Consider the following 22,611-nt stretch of genomic DNA (forward strand, 5'->3'; position numbering starts at 1 on the left):
TAGGGTTTCCGCTGCCACCGTTTCTTGCACCCGACGTCAAATCCAACAAGCGATCTTGGGTCGCGAATCTTCTCACAAACGAGATTCGTATCAGCTGGCATCAGAGCTAGCTTGTTGGTAATATCGTTTATCCCTCTTCTCGTGTCTTAATTCGTGTTTGTCTTGATTAGTTCAACCAAAAAAAAAACTTTTGCACGTTGCGTCCTGTCCGCGAGTTCTGGCCCGCGAGTTTTCCTTTGTGTTCAATTCTGGTCATCGTGTTCTGGAGTCTGCCTTGGTGTCATCTTCAATTCCTGGAATTTCTGGAAGTCAAGTGAGTTGTGTTGGTTTGGTGGTGTGTGATTCCAGCAGTCGTTAAAAAAAAAAAGAAAAAGAGAAACAAACCCACACCGCTAGTGTTCTTATTGTCGCTTCCGTATTTCTGTGTCCGTTGAACCTTGTGCAATCTGTGCCTTGTTATTGCCAATTCTCGAGTGAATAAATCTGGTCGTGTCTTGCTGATTGTGTTCTCCACCGCTTGGGACCAGTAAATTGAAGAATCAAACGGTGCTAGTAACATCGAGTCCTAGGAGTTCGGTCCGTGCCGCACTTGCTTTGACAAGTCTGTCCGAATTGTTCCCTGATTGTTTGTGCATGTCCATTGTTCAGTTTTTGTGATTAAGTCCCAAACCTGAGTCAAAAAAAAAAAAAAAAAAAAAGGGGGGGCAAGAAAATTCTGGTCGGTGTTCCTTCCAAGTCGCGGAGTTGCCGTTTGGTAGTTCCCAATTCCTACTCGTGTCTCTTTGTCGAGTTGCGGTTCATTCTAAAGCTGTTTTAATCCGTGTCTTAGTTATTCATTTATCTAGGAGAATTTTGGAACCTTGTTCTTGAATTTCGTAAGCAAAACTTCACGATTTCTTGGAGTTCTTGAAGTCATTCTTGAACCTTTGAAATCTGGAAAATTTGCAGCGACGTTCTTGAAGCTATTTGCTGGAAATTTTGTGTTTGATTTGCAACTCTTGATTGCTAAAGGGTTGGTCTATACCTGGAGCTGAACCTTGACCCGTTTGGGAACCAAAACCTAGCCTACCTGTTTACCAAAAAAAAAAAAAAAAAAAAAAAAACCATGAGAACAAGCCGCACTTAAACTCGGACAGACCTGGGAAATTCTGCCCAACGAAGCCGTGTTCATCTGAAGTTGCTGTTGCGCAAAAAAAAAAAAAAAAACACAGCAGCCAGAGGAACGTTGGTATCTTAGTTATGGTGCAATCCTAGAGCACTTGGGAAGAGGAACATGGTCGGCTGAACATCTAGAAAAGAAAAGAAACAAAAAAAAAGGAGAGAGAAACAGCCGCTGGAGGACTTCCAATCCTGATTGATTTCTAAATCCAAAGGGGTTTCCATTCTTATTGCTTCCTAATCTGTAGCCCCCACTTGCCCATATTGATACCTTGGCATTTGAACCGCACCTCTGCACAACAAACAGACCCCAAAACAGCCCCAACCAGCCGCACTACACCTTGACTCTTAAACACCGCACTACAAACCAAACACCACCGCCCACTAGCACTTGTTTTCCTTCGGCTACAACACTTGTGGACAGATACCCATTGCTATCAAAGGCTAACACGCCCCACCCTTGAGAAATCACACAGAACCAATTCCCCATAAAATCATCAGCCAAGCCCAAGGCAGCCGCAACACAAAAAAACAAAACAAAATTCCAGCAAGCCAAAGTCCATTGAGTCATTTCAGCCTTGAGTCGTTTTTGGATTTGCCCATTGAGTTGTTCATTGAGTCCTGGTCAGTCTTGGGTCATTTATTGTGTCTTTCATTCTCTCCCATTCGAATACCAAGCATTTGTTGACCTTGGTTGGTAAACGATCCAAAAATCCAGCAACGCAAAAGGAACCAACTTCCTTGTCGGCTAGGTGTTTGAGCATCATTCTTAATTTTTTGTAGCTTTTGTGTCAAGTCTTTTCTCGATTTTTATTCTTGAATATATTCTATCACTCCATTCTTAGTGTCCTATTTTTGTTTTTCCAGAAGATTTCCACTCTTACGAACCTCAAATTCTAGCGTGAACTTGATTTTTAAGCTAAATTTGAGCACTTGAGGAGCTCTACTTTCTTCAAGGTTTCGCAAGGGGCTGTGAGAGAATATTTTGGTGAGCTTATTAGAGTGATTTGAGTTACCATATACGAGTGTGAGAGTAAACACTTAGGGAGTGAAGTGACAAAAAAAAAAAAACAAAACAAAAGAAGACATTACTTTTTTTCCCTATTTCCTTTGCTACTAACCCTTGCAGGTACACTTGAGACTCCATGTCTAGTGGAAACGAAGGAGTATCCCGTCCCATGAACTTTGAACAGATGATGGAGCAAATGGAGAGCCGTTTCCAACGCATGCTAGAACCCATTCAAGATGAGTTGCTGCAACTCCGAGCGTCTGGAACACCAAAAACCTCTAAGTCCATGCGAAGGTGAAGGGGCGTGGAGGAGTCGTCCGATGGTTCCAATAATGATGATGATGATGAGGAACCTCGAATTCGACCATGGCAAAGGAACCAGACTGGACCTACCGATGTATTCAAGGGAATCAAGATGCAAATCCCTGAGTTCAAAGGACGGTCCGATCCCGAGACCTTTCTCGAATGGTTATCCAAGATCGAAATGGTCTTTTCTTGCCAAAACTACACCGAGGTGCAAAAGGTGCAATTGGCCACCATGGAATTCACTGAGTACGCTGTGGTTTGGTGGGACCAAATCAAGAAGTCTAGAAGGAGAAATGGGCTACCTGAGCTTATTCCATGGCCCGAGCTTCGAGCCATGATGCGCACCCGCTTTGTACCTGGACATTACACTAGGGATTTATACCACCGGTTACAAACCTTGGTCCAGGGCAACCGGAGTGTGGATGAGTACCACAAGGAGATGGAGATCCTGATGCTTAGAGCGGATGTACAAGAGGATCCTGAAGCCACCATGGCGAGATTCTTGAGCGGGTTACGACCCGATATTGCTGAACGAGTGGAACTTCAACATTATATGGAGTTGCATGAGCTTGTAGACAAGGCTATTAAGGTCGAGCAAAGGCTCAAGCGGAGGGGTAACACTCGATCGAATTTCGGCAATACCACCTACTCTACCAACCGCCCATTCCAACCAAGGAATGATTCTCGGCCTTCACCAAATGCTCCTACACCAAAGCCGAGATTCGAGGGAGGTAAGGTGGGCAACCCTAGTATTAGTAAGCCGCCCTCTTCTACTCCAAAATTTGAGGAGTCTAGGGTACAAACTAGAGCTCGTGATACTCGATGCTTCAAATGCCAAGGTAGAGGCCATATTGCTAGTCAATGTCCCAATCAAAGGACTATGATTATGATGCAAAATGGTGAGATCGTGAGTGAGGACGAAGCCGAGTACGAAGGCATCCTACCTCTTGATGGAGGTAGTGATGGGGAATCACCAAATGAAGAGGAGTTTAGTGCACCCGAGGGTCATTTTGGGACTGCATTGGTTGCAAGGAGAGCATTAACTGCACGTGTTAAGGAGGACGAGCTTCAACGGGAGAACATCTTCTACACCAGGTGCTTCGTCAACCAAGCACTTTGTAGTGTGATTATTGATAGTGGGAGCTGCACAAATGTAGCTAGTTCACTCATGGTGGACAACTTGAAGTTGCCTACAAGGGATCACCCGCGACCCTACAAACTCCAATGGCTCAACAACTCTGGGGAGGTTCGAGTAACCAAGCAGGTTCTTATATCCTTCCAAATCCATAAATATTCTGATGAAGTATTATGTGATGTAGTTCCTATGCAGGCTAGTCACATTATACTAGGTAGGCCTTGGCAGTTTGACAGACAGGTGACTTTTGATGGTGTGACTAATAAGTATAGTTTCTTGTACAACAGTAAGAAAGTCACACTAGCTCCCCTTCCCCCCAAACAAGTGCATGAGGATTGTGAGGCCCCAGTCCGTTCGTAAGCTGATATGAGGGTTATTCGTTAATCGGTGGGGTGGTTTCGGGTTTTTTATCGCCCGCCTTTTCTACATTTTTCTTTATTGGAAATTTCCCCAGATAATTTTTCTGAGTAAATATAGGTTTTAGATGAGTTTTCAAGTATCGGTTAGGTTTTGAGAAATTAAGAACGTATATCGGACGTGGGACCCACTAGTGCGAAAAGTTCGGAAAAATTCGGCCAATAAGATTAAGTTTCGGATACTGTGTAAAATTTATCGGGTGTTAAGAGATAAGTAGAGGTTGTGATGTGATTGTTGAGAGAGAGAATAAAAGGATAGAGATGCTTTAAATAGAGTGACAAGTGTCACTATCTCATTGGTTGGACTTGTTAGACAATTATTGACTTTTTTGACTTTTTTACCATTTAGTTAAATATCTCACAAAAAAATTACAAAAATTCACTCTTTTCTTCTCCTCCATGGCCGGCTCTCTCATGAGCAAAGAAGAAAGAAAACTCTTCCCATTTCTAGCTTCCATCTAGCTCAAATCTTCCAAAACAATCACATAAACTTGGTTCTACTCCATAAAATCTCTTCATTAGGTGATAGTTAGTAGTTTGGTGAAGTGTTTGGAGAAGCTAAGGTGTCAAGCAACTCTCTCTCTCTTGTTTTACTAGGTGAGTAGTGAATGAACCTTCTCCTTTATCTAATGAAGCTTAATTGATGCCTAGTGATAGTTCAAGTGATGACTTTTGTGGTTTATTTCTTGTTTTTGGATGAATTGATGAAGTTTTCAATTTATTGATGAATTTTCTGGTTTAATTGTGATCATGATGTTGTGGTTATCTATGATGGTTGGAATTGATGGCTAATAACTCTAGTAGGTGTAAATGATTGATAATTGCAATCAATTTCTGTTTTGGAAGAAATTCTGGAAAATTAGGGTTCTTGGTTCTTCATTCTGTCCGAAATCTTTGGTCCTAGATAGAGGCCGAATTGGCCTTTTCTTAAAACATGAAAGTTGTAGGTATTGATGTGTTTGTGGTGTCTGTAAAATTTCAGGTCATTTGGAGTAGTGTAGAGTGAGATATGTCGATTTTACTGTTGCTGTTCTGGGTTGATCAGAATGTGTGAACTGCGTTTGAACTCGTCTGTTTTGACTGGCATTGCTTTCGATTTGGATGTTGAGGTCTTCAGATGAAATGTATCCCTGTGTCTAAGCTTTCGAATGGCTTTGGAATTTCTGGATTTGGACTTGTGTAGGCTGAGTTATGATGTTTGTACTAGGATACGGTTTGTGAACCTGTTTTGCGATTCTGGTATAGTGTCTTGCATTTTTGACCTTGTTATCTTCAAAACTGGACAAAGTTTCCTTCTTCAACATTGTAGCCCCTTAAGTCCTGAATATTTCTGTAAAGTTTCAAGTCAAACGGAGTAGGGTATTATGAGTGATACACAGAACACTCAGGCCTGTTTTAGACATTAGTTTGAGTACGTTTTGCATTTCAGCTTCTGACCGTGGGGGTTTTCATTTTGATCCTGTACGATCTGGATTTTTATTCCTTCATAATAAATGTAGTTCTTGGTCACAGCTTCGAAACGCTATAAAGTGCGTCAAAATCCGAGTCCCGTAGCTCGAGTTATGATCGAAATAAGAATGCATGTCAGAACTGTTTTATATCCGGACAGTTTATGACTGGAGCTTCGGCTTCACGTTTGACTAGGTTACAAGCTGTTTGGGCTTGCGACCAAAACACCAAACTTATAGCCCTATATCAGAGCTTTCTAACGCCCTTGGAATTTCATGAATCGGATTTATAAAACCTGAGATATAGCCGAGCAAATAAGGCCTGCCCGTGAAAATGACCATTTTCTGGTCAGATCTGTTTTGGTCCTGATGACCAACTTCCGTTCCGAATTTGGATTGCCGACCTTCATGAAAGTTGTTCCATCTGGAATGAACTAGCTAACTGCCAATTTTCAGCTCTTTTGCCCATGTGTAGCATAGAAAACAGTTTGCACTCAAAACTGACCATTTGTGCATTGGCCAGATTTCGTAAGTGATTGTGTTTGGTTCATTTGGGACTGAAGCCTCCAGTTTTAGTTCTGGATGTCTTCATAACAGTTGTTGTTCATCCTGTAAGCTTCGATATGGCATCTCATACGCCTTAATCCGATATTCGTAGCTCAACTTATGATTAAAATAGAAACGAGTGTCAAATCTGCCGTTTCCGCTAACGGCCGTTTCCGTTTCCGTCCGTCATATGTACGTGCGCGCGTGCCGTTTTTGCCGTTTTGTTTGTTTGAGGCACGATAGTAGCCGTTTACGATATTATGTGACACAATCTCCTATTTCAGACGGTGGTGAGCTGGGCGGATCTGGTGGGGTCCACTACTAGCTGATCGTTTCGATCCAACTTCGTACTTTTGCTATTTCCGTTTTGAGTAAGTATTCAGGCCAGTTTGGTGTGTTTTCTTTGCTATGTGTTTGAGATGTGTGAAAAGGGTACTTAGGCGAGGGTGTACTTTATCGCACTCGACCTAAACCCTAATTTGAATGTATAATTGTACTTGGCATATGTATATGAACCTTTTGGAACCAAAACCCTTGAGCTTGTGGCTCGGGGCGACTTTCGAGTAAAGTTTGTGAAGTTTGCAAAGTTTGTGAGTTCGTGGGCCCGATCTAAGACCTGTTTGGACTATTCGAGCCGGTTAGGGCTTGGTCGAAGTCAGTCCAACTTAGTCTGAGGTCACCAAGTTTGTAGGTTCATGTTATGAACCAATTTTGTGAATCCGGTTCACCGAGAAGGTGACCAAGTTTGTGACCCGAGCTTGTGACTCAAGTTCAAGTTTGTGATTTCGTTCGCCCGGGCAAGTTTGTGAGGTGACTGGCCAGTGAGGGTGATAAGGTGTCGGTGGGTGTACAAGTGAAGTTCTACGGACTATTGAGTGTGGTCGACGGAGTGTCGGCAGGAGATCACGCATGGCATATGAATTGGCTTTGGAGCCACCTGTATCCTTATTATGTGATGTTACTTTTCTGCTTTTGCTTTACTCTTACTATGTAACTGTTGTTACGTGAAATTTATGCTTTCGCCCCTGTTTACTTACTAAGCATATAGCTTACCCCTTTCCTTTTGTTTTCCTTAGCAGGGGCCGACGCGAGGACTTTTGGCTCGTACACTAGTATAGTTAGATTGGCTTGTATTAGTTAAACAGTTAGGATGTTTGTTTTAGTTTTGGTGGTTTGTATAAGTACCCTTCTTAGGGTCTATCTTCTGCTGGTTGTGGTTATAGTGTATTAGAGTGGTTTGACTCGAGACTTTTGAAGATGTAAATATAACTTTTGGGATTGTATATATTGTACATAGTGCTCTTTCGATTTATCTAGTTTTATTTCTTTAAGTTTTGAGTCCTGGCGCGAGCTAGGCAGGCGGCCCGCCGATACCCTTGGGTTCGCCCTTGGGAGAAGTGGGGTCGTGACAAGGACCAATTGAAATTGCAACAAGAGTTTGAGAAGTATAGTGCAAAAAGAAAAGAAAATGAGAGAGCCGAGGCAAAAAAAGAGAGAAAAAAGGCTATAGATAGCTCGGCAAGTGAGGTAAAAATTGAGGGAAAACAAATGCTTCTGATCAAAGCCAAGAAAGTGAGGAAGTTAATGAGAGATGAGCAGCCACTTCTTATGCTTGTTAGCAAAGAAGTAGCTCTGAATGTGCATGAACTTGATACTAACATACCTCTTGAGGTTAAGTCTCTGTTGCAGGAATGTGTTGATATCTTCCCCGAGGACGTGCCAAGTGGATTACCACCACTTAGAGGCATTGAGCACCAAATAGACTTCGTCCCTGGAGCTTCGTTGCCAAATCGGCCAGCTTACAAGAGCAACCCGGAGGAAACTAAGGAGTTACAAAGGCAAGTGGACGACTTGCTTGGCAAAGGATGGGCACGTGAGAGCTTAAGCCCGTGCGCTGTCCCAGTCATTTTGGTGCCCAAGAAAGATGGTACGTGGAGAATGTGCACTGATTGTAGGGCCGTAAATGCCATCACGGTAAAGTATCGCCACCCTATACCTCGCTTAGATGACATGCTTGATGAGTTACATGGGGCTGTGTTCTTTACCAAAATTGATCTCAAAAGTGGGTACCATCAAATTAGGATTAAGGAGGGGGATGAATGGAAAACTGCCTTTAAAACTAAGTATGGATTGTATGAGTGGTTAGTGATGCCTTTTGGGCTCACTAATGCACCTAGCACCTTCATGAGGTTAATGAACCATGTTCTGCGTCCATTCTTAGGAAAATTCGTGGTAATTTACTTTGATGATATCCTAATTTATAGCAAATCTTATGATGAACACCTCGAGCATATTAGGGTTGTTATGGATGTACTTCGAAGAGAGCAGCTCTATGCCAATCTCAAGAAGTGTAATTTTTGCACTAATGAGCTTGTGTTTCTAGGGTTTGTTATAAGTGCGCAGGGAATGAAGGTGGATGATCAAAAGGTGAAAGCTATTCAAGAGTGGCCAACACCAAGGTCTGTGGGTGATGTTCGAAGCTTCCATGGCCTTGCGGGTTTCTATAGGAGATTCGTGAGGAACTTTAGCACTATTGCTGCACCCTTGACCGAGTTGATTAAGAAGAATGAGAACTTCCATTGGGGAGATTCTCAAGAACAAGCCTTTCGCGCTTTAAAGCACAAACTCACACATGCACCTGTACTTGCTTTACCTAACTTTTCTAAGACATTTCAGATTGATTGTGATGCTTCAGGTATTGGAGTTGGAGCTGTGTTGAATCAAGGAGGAAGACCTATTGCCTACTTTAGTGAGAAACTCAATGGGGCTGCACTGAACTACTCAACTTATGATAAAGAGTTGTACGCCCTCATTCGAGCACTACAAGTTTGGCAGCACTACTTAAGGCCTAAGGAATTCGTGATACACACTGATCATGAGTCCCTTAAATACCTTAAGGCCCAGCACACCTTGAGCAAAAAGCATGCAAGGTGGATCGCATTCGTGGAGTCCTTTCCATACGTAATTAAATATAAGGCTGGTAAGTCTAATGTGGTTGCGGATGCACTCTCACGAAGGTACTCTCTACTCACTTCCTTAGATGCTAAGTTGTTAGGGTTTGAGCTGATTAAAGACATCTATGCCCAAGATAGTGATTTCGGTGAACTTTACCTTTCTTGCAAACACACTGGGCAAGGTAAATTCTTCATTTCCGATGGTTACTTATTTTATGCCAATCGGCTTTGCATCCCACATGGATCCATCCGCGAACTTTTGGTACGAGAATCCCATTCGGGTGGCCTTATGGGACATTTTGGGGTTGATAAGACTCTTGCCATGCTGCAGGAGCACTTCTATTGGCCGCACATGAGGAGAGATGTTGCACGGGTGGTGGAGCGATGCTTAGCTTGTAAGAAAGCTAAATCCAAGGTACACCCGTATGGCCTTTACACCCCGTTACCTATTTCTAGTGCACCATGGGTCGATATTTCTATGGATTTTATACTTGGTTTGCCTAGATCCAAGTATGGCCATGACTCCATTTATGTGGTAGTTGATAGATTCTCTAAAATGGCACACTTCATTGCATGTCATAAAACTGATGATGCATCTCATATTGCTAACTTATTCTTTAAAGAGATTGTGAGATTGCATGGCATTCCTAGGACCATTGTCTCAGACAGAGATGTCAAATTTCTGAGCTATTTTTGGAAGACACTCTGGTCTAAGTTAGGCACCAAATTGCTATTCTCTACTGCCAGCCACCCCCAAACTGATGGTCAAACTAAGGTGGTAAATCGTACATTAGGTACCTTGTTGCGTGCCATCATAAAAAAGAACTTGAAATCATGGGAAGAATGTTTACCTCATGTTGAGTTTGCTTATAATAGGGCTATCCATTCTACTACTGGTTTCTCTCCATTTGAATGTGCTTATGGTTTTAATCCACTAACACCACTTGATCTAGTGCCATTACCTAGTAATGAGCGCGCGCACTTGGATGGTAAGAAACGTGCAGAGTTTGTTAAGCAACTGCATGAGAAAGTCAGGGCTAACATTGAGAGGAGAACTGCTCAATATGTCAAGCAAGCTAACAAAGGTCGCCAAAAGTTGATTTTTGAGCCTGGCGATTGGGTGTGGTTGCACATGCGCAAAGAACGCTTTCCTGTTCAAAGGAGGAACAAATTACAACCACGGGGTGATGGACCTTTTCAAGTGTTGGAGCGCATCAATGACAACGCCTACAAACTTGACCTTCCTGGTGAGTATGGAGTTAGTGCTACATTTAATGTCACTGACTTAGCTCCTTTTGATGCAGATGATGCGTTTGATTTGAGGGCAAATCCTTCTCAAGAGGAGGGGAATGATAGCATCATGGTACGTGGGCAGGCCAACAATGGCTCGGGTAATCGAGGAGCTGAGGATCACGTGCTCGCCCCAAGTGGACCCATTACTCGGGCTCGCGCAAAGAAACTTCGTGAGCAACTCAATGTACTTATTCAGGCCATACACAAGTCCTTTGAAGGATTCATGCATTTAAGTGAAGGTGGTCGCGGTCCGATAATGAGCATTGAAGCTACACCCGAGGATTAGGGTTTTGCCAAACCCTAATTTCCGTTTTAGCATCATAGTTAGTTATTTCCACATTAGTTGATTAGATTGAATAATTGGCTAAGTGCATATCGCACGTAGAAACGCCAAGGGTAGGATTGCTAATTTACTCATTATTATTTGCTACAGTGGGCTGCCTAGGAAGGAAAGTCCACGTGAGGCCCAACCAGTCGGGGGTTAAGCCTCCTTTGTTAGGGCCCATATCCACTGCGCCCTTAGTCCATTTTCTACTAGATTAGGGTTTTCACTTATAGCCTATATAAGGCACCATATTACATCAATAAAGGGTAGACACTTTTATGATAAAAATATTGAGAGAGTTTTCTCCATAGCTTTCGAGCAAACCTTGAACAACTTAGAGTTATACTCTAGTGTTCTTGTTCGGCTTATCAATTCAAGAATCGCACTTGAATTGTGGCGCCTTCTACACTTGCCTGAGGTTCACTAATTCGTTTGATTACGGGTTGAGATAGTATCAACAAGTTCGTAGTCACGGGGATTAGAGGGGTCATAGGGTTTCCGCTGCCACCGTTTCTTGCACCCGACAACAAATCCAACAAGCGATCTTGGGTCGCGAATCTTCTCACCAACGAGATTCGTATCAAATTCGGTAATATTCCTGGTCAAACTAACCACTTACAGAGGCTGATTTTCATTTTCGGACAGAAACAGGGTGGCAGGGGGTATTTCGGTCTTTTCACAGGATACGTTGCTCCGATTGAGCTGAAATTTTACAGGCATATATAAAATATTATTCTATACAACTTTTATGTTTTGTGCTAAACTTAATTCGGCCTCTAACATAGGGCACTGAAACCGGACAGAACTGAAGCATACAATTCCAGAAATCTGAAATTTTGGGATTTCAAGGGCAATCTCTTCATTTTCTTGATTCAATCACTACCACAACCTCTTATACAAGCCTATATACATCCTATACCACTCCTACAACAAGTATAAGAAGGAAATCAGTCAAACCCTAGCTTACATACATCACCCCAAAATCATCACAACAACTTGTATAGCTACTAATCTAACCAAACATGAGTTATATAACAACTTAAACAAAAATAAAAGAACCAAAGCCATGGGTCAGACCTTATACCTCAACAAAAGGGCTTGCAAGAGTAATACTTCACCTTCTCTTGAAATTTTTGGTTCCCTTAGCTTCCCAAGTTCACAGCTCACAAGTTAATCGGTTTAGAATCTTGTTTCTTTCACTCAAATGGTGCAAATCAAGATGAAAGAAGATTGTTTCTCTCTTGCTCTCTCTCTCTCTCCCTTGCTAGGCCAAAAGACAGAAAGAATGAAGGAAAATAAGCTGAAATGAAGGATAAAAGAACAAGGAAAAAAAATTAATCAAAGAGCCATAGGGTGGTGACACTTGTCACCACCAAAGCCATGCAAATTTCTCTTTCTTTCCCTTGCATTTTTGGCCACAAATTTTGGCCATATGGATGAGTATGAGGGGGAATATTTTGCAAAAATATCAAGGGTATGTGGTGGTAAGAAAGTGGTGGTCAAGTGGTGGGTTCAATCGATAGTGATCGATACCCGTCGGTTTGACGCGATTTCTCTTAAATCGCGTATACTAGGGTTTTTAGCTTATAATCACTAACTTATTATTATCACTTCTAGTCATATAGTATTCCCTCATCCAAAAGTCACTTTTACCTATCAAATTTGATCCTCACTCCGTACCGAATAATCATACTACGGGAAAACGTGAAACCCTAATTCGCTCTTAACTTGGAAACGAAAAGTGAAACCCTACTTCCTAGGTTCATTTGCACCTATTGAGGAATGATTGGGTATTAGGGCCATAATAAATGAATAATTTCCAAATGAAAGGCATTTTTAAGAAAAACGTGAGGAATTTTACAATTCCAGTGATTAAAATTAGGGTTTCAATTAAAATATGAGTGATTTAAGAAAACCGGTTAGTCACAAGTAAATTAGGGTTTTTGATTAAAATTTTAGGGTTTCTAGTCTTTTAAAACAAAATAAGGTTTTAAATCAAACCCAAAGAAATACACTTTAGTATTTTCTTTACAAACAACCTCCTAATTTTCAGGGTATTACAAAAATCAATTTTCAAGTGAGAGAAAATAGAGCCACAAGTTACAGCTTCTACTCTTCTCTCGGTTGGGCAGTCCAGCAGGACAGCCGACTTTGATCAATCACTACAGTTGACTCAGTTCGAATTAGGAGGTGCATCTTACACCGTTAGAAAGCTATGGATGTCTAGTTTTGAATGCCGCTAATGGCACTCAATTTCAACCTCCGTACAGAGAGATATGTTCGTTCAAAGATGCTCTGTTCAGGCCACCTGAATACATTTTCCAGGTTCATTAAATTTTCGAAATCTCAAGTTTTATCCAACCAATTCACATGATTTTCGGTAGAAAATTTCTACACATCATATATAACATAACTAAATCAGTTTCACAATCATTTGAGCATCAAAATTTCGAACTAAAGCTACAGAAAAAACAGGACAGATTCAGCCATGCATTCCTACGCAATTTTTTCCTTCCTCTTTCCTTCATTTTCTATCCATAATCTCTTCAAACAACATGTAAAAAACATCAAACAAGCATTTAATCCTCAAGGAAGCTACCTAAAGGTCACCCCAAGTCCACTATCCTAGCATTTAGAGCAAGAAAATGAGCAACTCAAGTCCGCTAGCCTAAACCATGTGTAGGATGCAAATCCTTTGCAATTGAAGCTCCAATCTTTATGGAAAAATGGAAGGATTCAAGGATCTAGTGGATACCTCTTGAGCTCTTGAAAAACCAGAAATTTTGATCACAAAACTCCAAGAAAAACCACAAGAAGGAGCCTTTCACCAAGCTTAAGTTGCTCTCCAAGTTGTATGGAAGTTGTGTGATGATTTGTGAAGGATTTGGAATAAGGATGGTGCAAGATTGAGTCAAGCTCTTCTTCCTCTTTTCCTTGCTGTTATGGCCGGCCAAGATGAGAGAGAAAAGAGAGGTTTTACGTGCTAAAAATTGGGGAGAAAGAATGGAATAGTAGCTTTAGGTTGTGTACAAAAAGTCAACTCTCAGTAGTGGTCGCGCGCGGGGTTTGTAACACCGATTTCTCTTGGGTTTGTTACACTTGTGCACTAAACCTCTAATGTAGTTCCTTTAATCTTATAATTATTCACTCTTAGTAGTCTAGAATAAATTTTTAAATCTCCATTGGGTCGATTTGACGCGAAAAAAGTGAACTTCAGATTCGCGCGCGATAAAGCGAAACTTAAAAGGAATTCATGTAACGATAATATAATTAACTAATACTAGGGTAAATAATTATAAAATGACTATTTTAAGAATAAAAATCTCCAATTAATTCACACAAGTCTAGTATTAATTCCTCAAATCTCTAATTAATTTATATCAGCGCGACTTTCGAAAAACTTTCGACGCGCATGCGGTATAAGCTTAACTTAACTCTCTCACATTTAATCTCTCTTTTAATTTTTTTTAGTCTAGTATTGATCATTCTTAATTCTCCAAGATTATTGCACTCTTGAATCGAATATCGCCTCAAAAAACATGTATTCGCTATTTCTCGCTAATCGAGCCTCTGAAAAATTAAATTTTGCTAACGGAACATTTTTAAAATATAAGTAAGGCATTGTTTCATGTAAATGGATGTAAAATGGTTGAAATAAATTATTCGGAAAAAACAGGTCAATAAATAATTAAATAAGCCAGTAAAATAAGATAAAAAAATAGACATTAAATGATCAACATAACCAACTTAATAACCTAGCCTGCTTGGTCTTTCTAAAAACCCTAAATCATTAATGATTCGCTACAACCGCATGGCGGCCTCTTAGCTGCCGCTATCCTCGGAGACCGGTCACAACAGGCTGCCGGGGAAGACATTTGTAGATATTGTTGCAGGGGAGGCGTCGGCATCCAATATCCCAGACCTGGGATCGCTTGGTATCCATAGAGGAGAGCCAGCTCTGGTGCTCTCGAAGCAGGAGATGATAGAGCTTGCGGAGCCATAAAAGAATGCGCTTATCGGGAAGTTCGCCTATAGCAAACCAACCATGGAAACTATAAGAAGGTTTTTTTGTTCGATAGGTCTCTTGGAAGCTAAGCATGTTCTCTTACGCCCTTCTACTGAGGAGGATTACACCAGAATTTTTCTTCGCCGTACGTGGCTTATTCAGGGATCGCCGATGACGGTGTCGAAATGGACGTTGGATTTCAATGTCAATCAAGAATCCTCCATTGTTCCGATATCGGTAACGTTGCCGGGGTTGCCCCTACCTTTCTTTGACAAGAAATATTTATTCAAACTGGGCTCGTTGATTGGACAACCACTGCAAGTGGATTCAGCAACCATGAACTTGAAGCAGCCTTCGGTAGCGCGGCTCCTAGTGGAAGTGGATGTTGCAAGGAGCCCTGCTCCTCGCATTTGGATAGGGAATGACGACAGTGGTCACTGGCAGAAAGTGGAGTACGAAGAATGGCCAAATTTCTGCAGCTTCTGTGAGAAGGTAGGGCACTTGGAGAATGGATGTTATAGGAAACATCCATCCCTTAAACCTGTTCGACAGATTGGTGAGGGGGAACTGCGGGCTTCTCAGGTTTATAAACCCAAACTCCTGATGGGCAGAGGAAAAGAAGTTGCAGCGGAGTATACAGGGTTATCACAAGACACACCAGCAGTAGCGATGGTTCACCAGGTTGCTTTAGCAACGCCTATTAGGGAGGGCGTTTACTCCTCGCCGACAGCTCCAGCAGGCACAGCTATAGGCCTAACGAATGCGTCTCCATGGCATGGGTGTCAGGATAGCAGGCGCCCTCCTGCGGCACCAGCCATTGCAGTCGCGGACACAGCAAAGCCCACAGCAGAAGGGACCTACCTGGACGTTGTCGAGAATAGAGAGCTCTCGTCAATTCCGGAAGGCACTGTTGTGGATCTAGGGGGCGGTTTGAGGAAACTACTGTGGGCCGAAACCTCTCCAGCATCTATGGCTGTTCCTCCAAGGTCCGGCTCGGCCTCTGGGAGGGAGGGAGAATAGGATAAGTGTACCGCAGACCAGGACACGCAGGAGGTGGCTTCGGAACCAGTCGCAACATCCAACAGATTTGTGACTTTGGAGTTACTGGATATGGAGATGCTGGATACAGCACGACCTCTGGGTCGGTGTCGCTCTGTAGCTGGTCGTTCTCTCTCTCCGCCGCTGCGAGCTCTGCATGGACTCCGGAGGAAGTCATTGGAAGGACCCCAAGGCGGTGGCATCCCCCTCCAAGAGCTCAAAGCATTCCAGCGGGCCGTGGACCAGCAATTGCACCGCACCCTGCTGATTGATGATCAATTGCTGCCAGGAGCGGTGATTGATTCCAAGGATGTGGAGCTCCTTAATGCTCTTTCTAAAAAGCCAGGTCGCCCTCTTAATTACAATAAAAGATTGCAGCACTTTCTGTCTCAAGCTAGAGCCTCCCGATGTACTGATGATTAGGCCGCTTAATTTGCTAGTGTGGAACATACGGGAGGCGTCCTGGCAAGACTCTCAGCGTCTTCTCCGTAGATTATGCCAACAAAATCAGATTCGTGTGGCAGTATTATTAGAACCAATGACGGGACAGGAGCACTTGCAGGCTCTTTGCCGATTCCTGCACTGTACGCGAGCTTAGTCATTTTTGGAGGGAAAGATCTGGGTTTTCTGGAATGAGGACCTTTGTGACGCCCCGAAAGAATGAGTGTGAGAACCCACAAATTTTTATATATTTTCGCGACATTATTTTGTTTACTCGTTTATAATTTTGTGCCTTTCTTCAATATATTAATTTCGTATACATTGTTTTTAAGTAAATATAGTTTTCAAATCATTTCCTTGATACAAGTTAGTCCACGTTAATTTTGAAGTATATTTTGGACGTGGGACCCGCTAGTGCGGTAAATGCATTATATTTTTGACAACTTGTTGGAATTTTGTATTAAGTGATATTATTTTACAAGGTGTTAAGAGATTTGTATTGGAGAGACAAAAAGATAAGTTTTAAACCTAAAGGTGACAAGTGTCACCATTCAATTCACTCTTGGACTTTGACCATTATTTCTTACCTTTACTAAATACTAAAATTGACCCAAAATATCATCTTCATTTGCTCATCTTGGCCGGCCATGGAGGAGAGAAAAGAGAGAGAGAGCTTCTTCAATTTTCCTTCATTTCTAGTTTGAATCTTGCAAACCTACCGGTTAAATTCCAAATTTCTCCACAAAAGTGAGTTGCTAAGCTAGTTTAAGGTGTTGAGTGGAGCCATTTGTGAAGAACAAGCTCTAGTTGTCTTGTTTCTTGGAGTTGCAAAGGTGAGGTGTTAAATATCTTCTCTCTCATGTTAATAATGATCAATTAAGGATTTTTAGCGGTAGAGCATGTCATTTTATGGATGATTTCTTGAATTGGGTTGAGATTGGTGAAGTTTTCTAATTATTTCATGAATTTTCTGTTTCATGTGTGTAATATGGTGTGGCTTTGGATGATGATTAGAAATGATCTAGAATGAAGCTAGAAGGTGTATGTGGTGGTTAATTGCAAGCAATTTCTGTTTTGGAAAGAAATTTGGAAAGTTAGGGTTTCATTGTTCTTCATTCTGCCTTGCAATGTAGCTCATAGTTAGAGGCCGAATTGGCCTTGAGTTAAAACATGAAAGTTGTAGGCAATGATATTTTAGAGATTCTTAAAAAATTTCAGGTCAATCGGAGCAACGTAGCTTGTGAAAAGACGGAATTACCCTTGCTGCCCTGTTTCTACCCGAATTTGAGAATTGCTTCTGTACTGGGTTATTTTGATTGGGAATGCTTCGGAATTAGTTGTTGATGCCTTTTGATGAATTGTATCCCTGTTTCTTAGCTTTCGGATGGCTTTGGAATCACTGGATTTGGACTTAGGTAGCCTGATTTATGAGGTTTGCACCAGAATGCGATTTGTGAATCTGTTTTTGCGGTTTTGGTGTAGTATATTGCATTTTTGACCTGGTTACACTCAAAACTGGTCTGAGTGACCTTCTGAAACATTGTAACCCTATCTCTTAGCTTCGAAACGGTGTATCTTGCACCTCCATATGATAATCGTAGGGCCATTCGTACCAAAACCGCTAAACGATGCCAAAAACTGTTTTCCGAGTTAGAGCTTAACTTTCATTTCCGGTCATTTTCCTAGCTAAATCTTGTATTTGAATGAATTTGAGCCTATTGAACGGCTGTTGTGATAAATTTATATTTCGTATGACTTTGGGACTGGCTGAGGAAATAATGAAGCCATGACGGCTGGAAAAGTAAGGAAATTAAGGGGATATGCTTTCCGATCCTTGAAAGCATTTGATGGCTTTGAGTTTGAGTTGAAGGGCTTGGATTTGGGCAAGACAATGATATATGATAGATGGTTCCTGAGCCGTGGAGGTAAGTGACCCCAAACTGTTTCCAAAGCTACTTATGAACTTGTTTCTTGCATTATTTACTCGACTGCATCTCATGCGTGCTTGCATGTGAATTCATGATACGATTTTGGCTTCAATGAGTTCTTGGGGAGTCTTGTGCTGGACACCAACGTCTCCACCTCTGTTTATTTGGAGCAAATGGCTCCGGAGCTCAAAAAGGGGCTCCCTCTTACTGTTTACTGTTACTGGATGTTTTGAGCGTTGGGTGTGTAAGTGCAATGATTTCACTGGCTCACGAGAGCAATAAACGTACATTTGATCTCGGAATCATGACATCATTGAAATACGTTACTGTGAAATATATTGGATGACTGCTTTTACTGGTTACTCACTGAGCTTCTAGCTCACCCCAAAAATATTTTATTCCCCTCCACAGGGCTCATGGCAAAGGAAGGCTTGTAGTACTTATTCCCGTGACTAGATGGCATATATCTTGTACCGTTTGGATTTGGAATCATTTTATGTATAGTTGGGAATTGTTTCCGCTTCGCTTATGACATGTAATTATTGGAGAATTTGATGTATATTTGAGATTTATCTTGTAATTTATTTGAGGACTGTAGTGATCGACTGAGTCCCGGCGAGAGCTGGGCAGGCGGCCCGCCGAACCCTCTGGTTCGCCTTAGGGGGAGGTGGGGCTATCACAACCTGCCATTAGCTTTCGGGAAATAGGGGACTAGCTAGTCCATATGTCATGGCAATGGGACAACTCCCTCCTTTCCTTTTCGGCGGTATATGCGAAGTGCACGAGGGTTGGTAGACGAGTGTTGTGGGAAGCGATGCGGGAGGTTAGTAATGAAGTGTGGGGCCCTGAATGGTGGCAGGTGACTTCAATGTCATCTCCAAAGCTAGTAAAAGGTCTAGGGGGCCCCTCCCAATGTCCACAACATGGAGGAGTTTAATGACACCCTGTTTAGCTGTGGATTGGTGGATGTTGATTTCGATGTTCGCCTTTTACCTGGACGAATGGGACGATGTGGCAACGCCTTGACAGGGCACTGGTCAATGAAGCTTGGTCGAGAACGTTCGGAGTAACTAAAGTGTCTCACTTGGTCCGGGGAAGGTCAGACCATGTCCCACTCCTGATCAGGTGTGGGCAAATGACAGGGCAAGGGTCGGCATTCCGCTTTCTCAATATTTGGGGCAAGCACCCGATATTTTTGGAAGTGGTACAAGAAGCGTGGCGAGAACCTGTACAACTAGGGGGAATGCATGGGTTTTTCAGGAGGCTGGCCAATACCAAAGCAAAACTTCGGCAATGGAATCCTCAATGTTTTGGTAATATCTCACAAGCGGTGCAGCGGGCCGAGGAGAGGTTGCGGCAGTGCGAGTCCGAGTTTCAACTGCGACGCGATGAAGTTTTGAGGACCAAGCTCGGGGAAGCTAGGGCGGCATTTACAAGGGTCTTGGCTATAGAAGGTGAGTTTTGAAGGCAGAAATCGGCTATAAAGTGGATTCAAGTGGGGGACGCCAATACTCATTTTTTTTCATTCGATGGTCAAGCAGAGGCGAAGTGCTAATTTTATCTCCCGTATCAAAGGGGAAAGGGGTCAGTGGATTGAAGATGACTTGGGAATTAGGGATTCGGCGGCCCAGTTTTACTTCAAACTCTTTTCTTCAGAACGGGAGGGAGGGACGGCCCAGGTTCTAGGCTTCTCGGTACTCGGGGTGACTCTGGCAGAGAATGAGATGATGGAGAAATTGCCGACACTGGAGGAATTAAGAGAAGTTGTTTCTTCTCTTTCACCTGAGAGCGCTCCAGGTCTGGATGGCTTTGGGGCCGGTTTCTACCAGCAGTGCTGGGAGATTATTAGCAGGGATCTGCTGTAGGCTGTGCACGATTTTTTTAAAGGGGGTGTATTACCAAGAGGCTTCTCGAGCACTCTTATAGTTCTTATTCCGAAGGTCCCTGGGGCGTCCCAATGGCAGGAATTCCGCCCCATTAGTCTCTGTAATACGAGCTCAAAGATTATCTCCAAGATTCTGGCCAATCGCATAAATCGACTGCTGCCTAAGTTGATATCGCCTTGGCAGACGGGTTTTGTGCGTAGAAGGAGTATTGTGGATAATATTTTGCTAGCCAAGAAATGGTGTTGGAGCTTGATAGAAAACTAACCTCCTCGAACCCGATACTCAAAGTGGATATGGAGAAGGCATACGATCGGGTGGAGTGGGGCTTTTTAATTTTTATGTTGCGGCAATTTGGCCTTCATGAATGGGTGGTAGACTTAATCTTTTGTACGTTATCGAATAACTGGTTCTCGGTTTTGATCAATGGTTCCCCGGTGGGGTTCTTCAGGTCTTCACGGGGTGTTAAACAAGGTGACCCGTTATCTCCAGCATTATTCCTGCTGGTGGCTGAATTCTTAGGCTGGGGGTTGCAGCACCTCTTTTCTAAGGTGGAGGGTCATTTTTATGTGTTGGCAGGGTCAAAAATTCCCTACCTAGCCTTCGCGGATGATATTCTGATCTTTACACGGTGCTCAGAAGCAAGTCTGGATGCTCTGAGGATTTTTCATGAGAATTACCAGGCCTGCTCGGGGCAAAAGGTTAACTCATCGAAAAGCTCCTTCATTTTGTCTCCCCAGGCATCAGAGGAGAAATGTGCATGGGTGAGTTCTAAACTGCAGTTCATGCGTCAAGGCTTGCCGTTCACTTATCTTGGGGCGCCCATTTCTAGGGGAAGGAACACCTGCTTGTTATTCGACAACGCCGATTCCCGTATACATGAGCGTGTGTTCCATTGGAGTTCGAGATTGTTGTCGTTAGTGGGGAAATTGATGCTGCTTCGACACATCCTCACGACGATTCCATTGTATATACTGCCGGTGCTGCAACCCCCAAAGGCTTGGGGCGCCCGTTCACTTATCTTGGGGTGCCCATTTCTAGGGCGCCCATTACTTATGAGGCTAGCAAGGATATGTAATGCATTTCTATGGGACAAGTCATCTGAGTCACGGGGTATTCACCGGGTGGCTTGGGAGAAGTTGTTTTACCCCCAAGAGGAGGGAGGGTTAGGGTTTCGATCCCTTGCGGACATATGCTCGGCTTTTGACTGCAAACTAGGGTGGCGCTTGAGGAAAAATGAGTTGGTTTGGGCTGACTTGATGCAGGCTAAGTATGTCAAGGGGGCGCATCTCTCCAGGGTCCAAGTGTGTCGACCCTCCGCGCCGGGGAGATGGTTGGAAAGGGTCAGGGAGACAGCGGAAGGGCGTATTTGGTGGTGTGTGGGTAAGGGGTTTATTGACTTTTGGTATGACCGGTGGCTCGCCGACCTGCCAATCATAGATATGGTTCCTGTCTCGAACCCTCCGCATATGATGCTCGTGGAATTTTTTGACGACGTAAATTGGAAGGCTGAAGCGGTTGAGGGAATGGGTGCCGGAGGAGTTGGTACGGCAAATTCTTGAGGTTAGCTTTTATCCGGACCAGGAGGACTTCATGGTTTGGGTGGGTTCGACTACAGGGGAATTTTCAGTCAAGGCTATGTGGGAGGCCATTAAACAGAAACGTAGCACCTCATGTGTGGATACTTTTGTTTGGAATAGTACGGTCCCTATCAAGATTTCTTTCTTTGCCTGGAAGCTACTTTGGGAATGGGTGCCCTTGGAGATGGTCCTGAAGAAGAGAGGCTTCTACCTGGGCTTGCGTTGTTCCTGCAGTCGCACGGCCGAGGAATCTATTTTACATGTGTGTGTGACTGGTCCGGTGGCGCAGGAGGTCTGGGGACATTTTCAGAGACGATTCGGGATTTTGGATTGCCCGACCTCATCGGTCTTAGCAACACTCATCTCGTCGTTTTCCTCGACTTCTCTGGTGGCACTTGGTCATATTCGCACAATTATCCTATTACTCGTGTTATGGTTCTTATGGAAGAGGAGGAATAAAGAAAGGCATGAGGGACTTTTTGGTCAGGCTCGAGATGTTGTTTTCATGGTTGACCAGTTTGTCGCCCAGCTGGGGAGGGCTAGGATGCTATCAGGGGCCGCCTTTAGGGGGGACCAGGAGGATCCCTGGTCCCGGTGGATGGTCTCTGGGAACCTGAAGTGCAGAGCGATGACAGTCTCTTGGAGGAGACCACCGTCGCAGTGTCTCATGCTCAATACGGACGCCAGTGTTAGCAATGGCCGGGCTTACGGGGGAGGTTTGCTACGCGACTCTATTGGCAGGCTAATCTTTGCTTTCTACAAGGAGTTTGGGGAATTGGATGTACTATCGGCAGAGAGCTTCTCACTGTTGTATGGACTCCAGCGATGCTCGGAAGGATTCACAAGGCATCTACTAGTGCAGGTGGACTCGGAAAGTCTAGTTCGATTGCTAAAGTCATCAGCTATAACCAAGTGGCCGCTCTGCAACACGATCAGGTGTATACGAGCGTTGCTTCTCCGCTTCTCGGCCTCGGTCCAGCATATATATAGGGAGGCGAATTCCTCTGCTGATATGCTATCTAAGCTGAGGCTGCCTTCGGAGTTATTTTGTATCTCGCAACATCAACTTCCAGGGAGGATTCGGGCCTCTCTGAGTCTGGATTGTCGAGAGTTTTGCTATGTACGCATGCAGGTGGACAAAGGGT

General features: G+C 43.3%; 1 protein-coding gene across 1 annotated transcript; it reads left to right on the forward strand.

Annotated features, from left to right (window-relative positions):
* Positions 1-2,582: 2,582 nt before the first annotated feature.
* Positions 2,583-3,968, forward strand: LOC140014596 (uncharacterized). Its single transcript, XM_072065662.1, has one exon. It carries the CDS (start codon positions 2,583-2,585, stop codon positions 3,966-3,968), a length of 1,386 nt encoding a protein of 461 aa, XP_071921763.1.
* The last annotated feature ends 18,643 nt before the right edge of the window (positions 3,969-22,611 follow it).

This window comes from Coffea arabica, chromosome 9e (genome assembly GCF_036785885.1).
Source record: "Coffea arabica cultivar ET-39 chromosome 9e, Coffea Arabica ET-39 HiFi, whole genome shotgun sequence".
In the NCBI taxonomy this organism is placed as follows: Eukaryota; Viridiplantae; Streptophyta; class Magnoliopsida; order Gentianales; family Rubiaceae; genus Coffea; species Coffea arabica.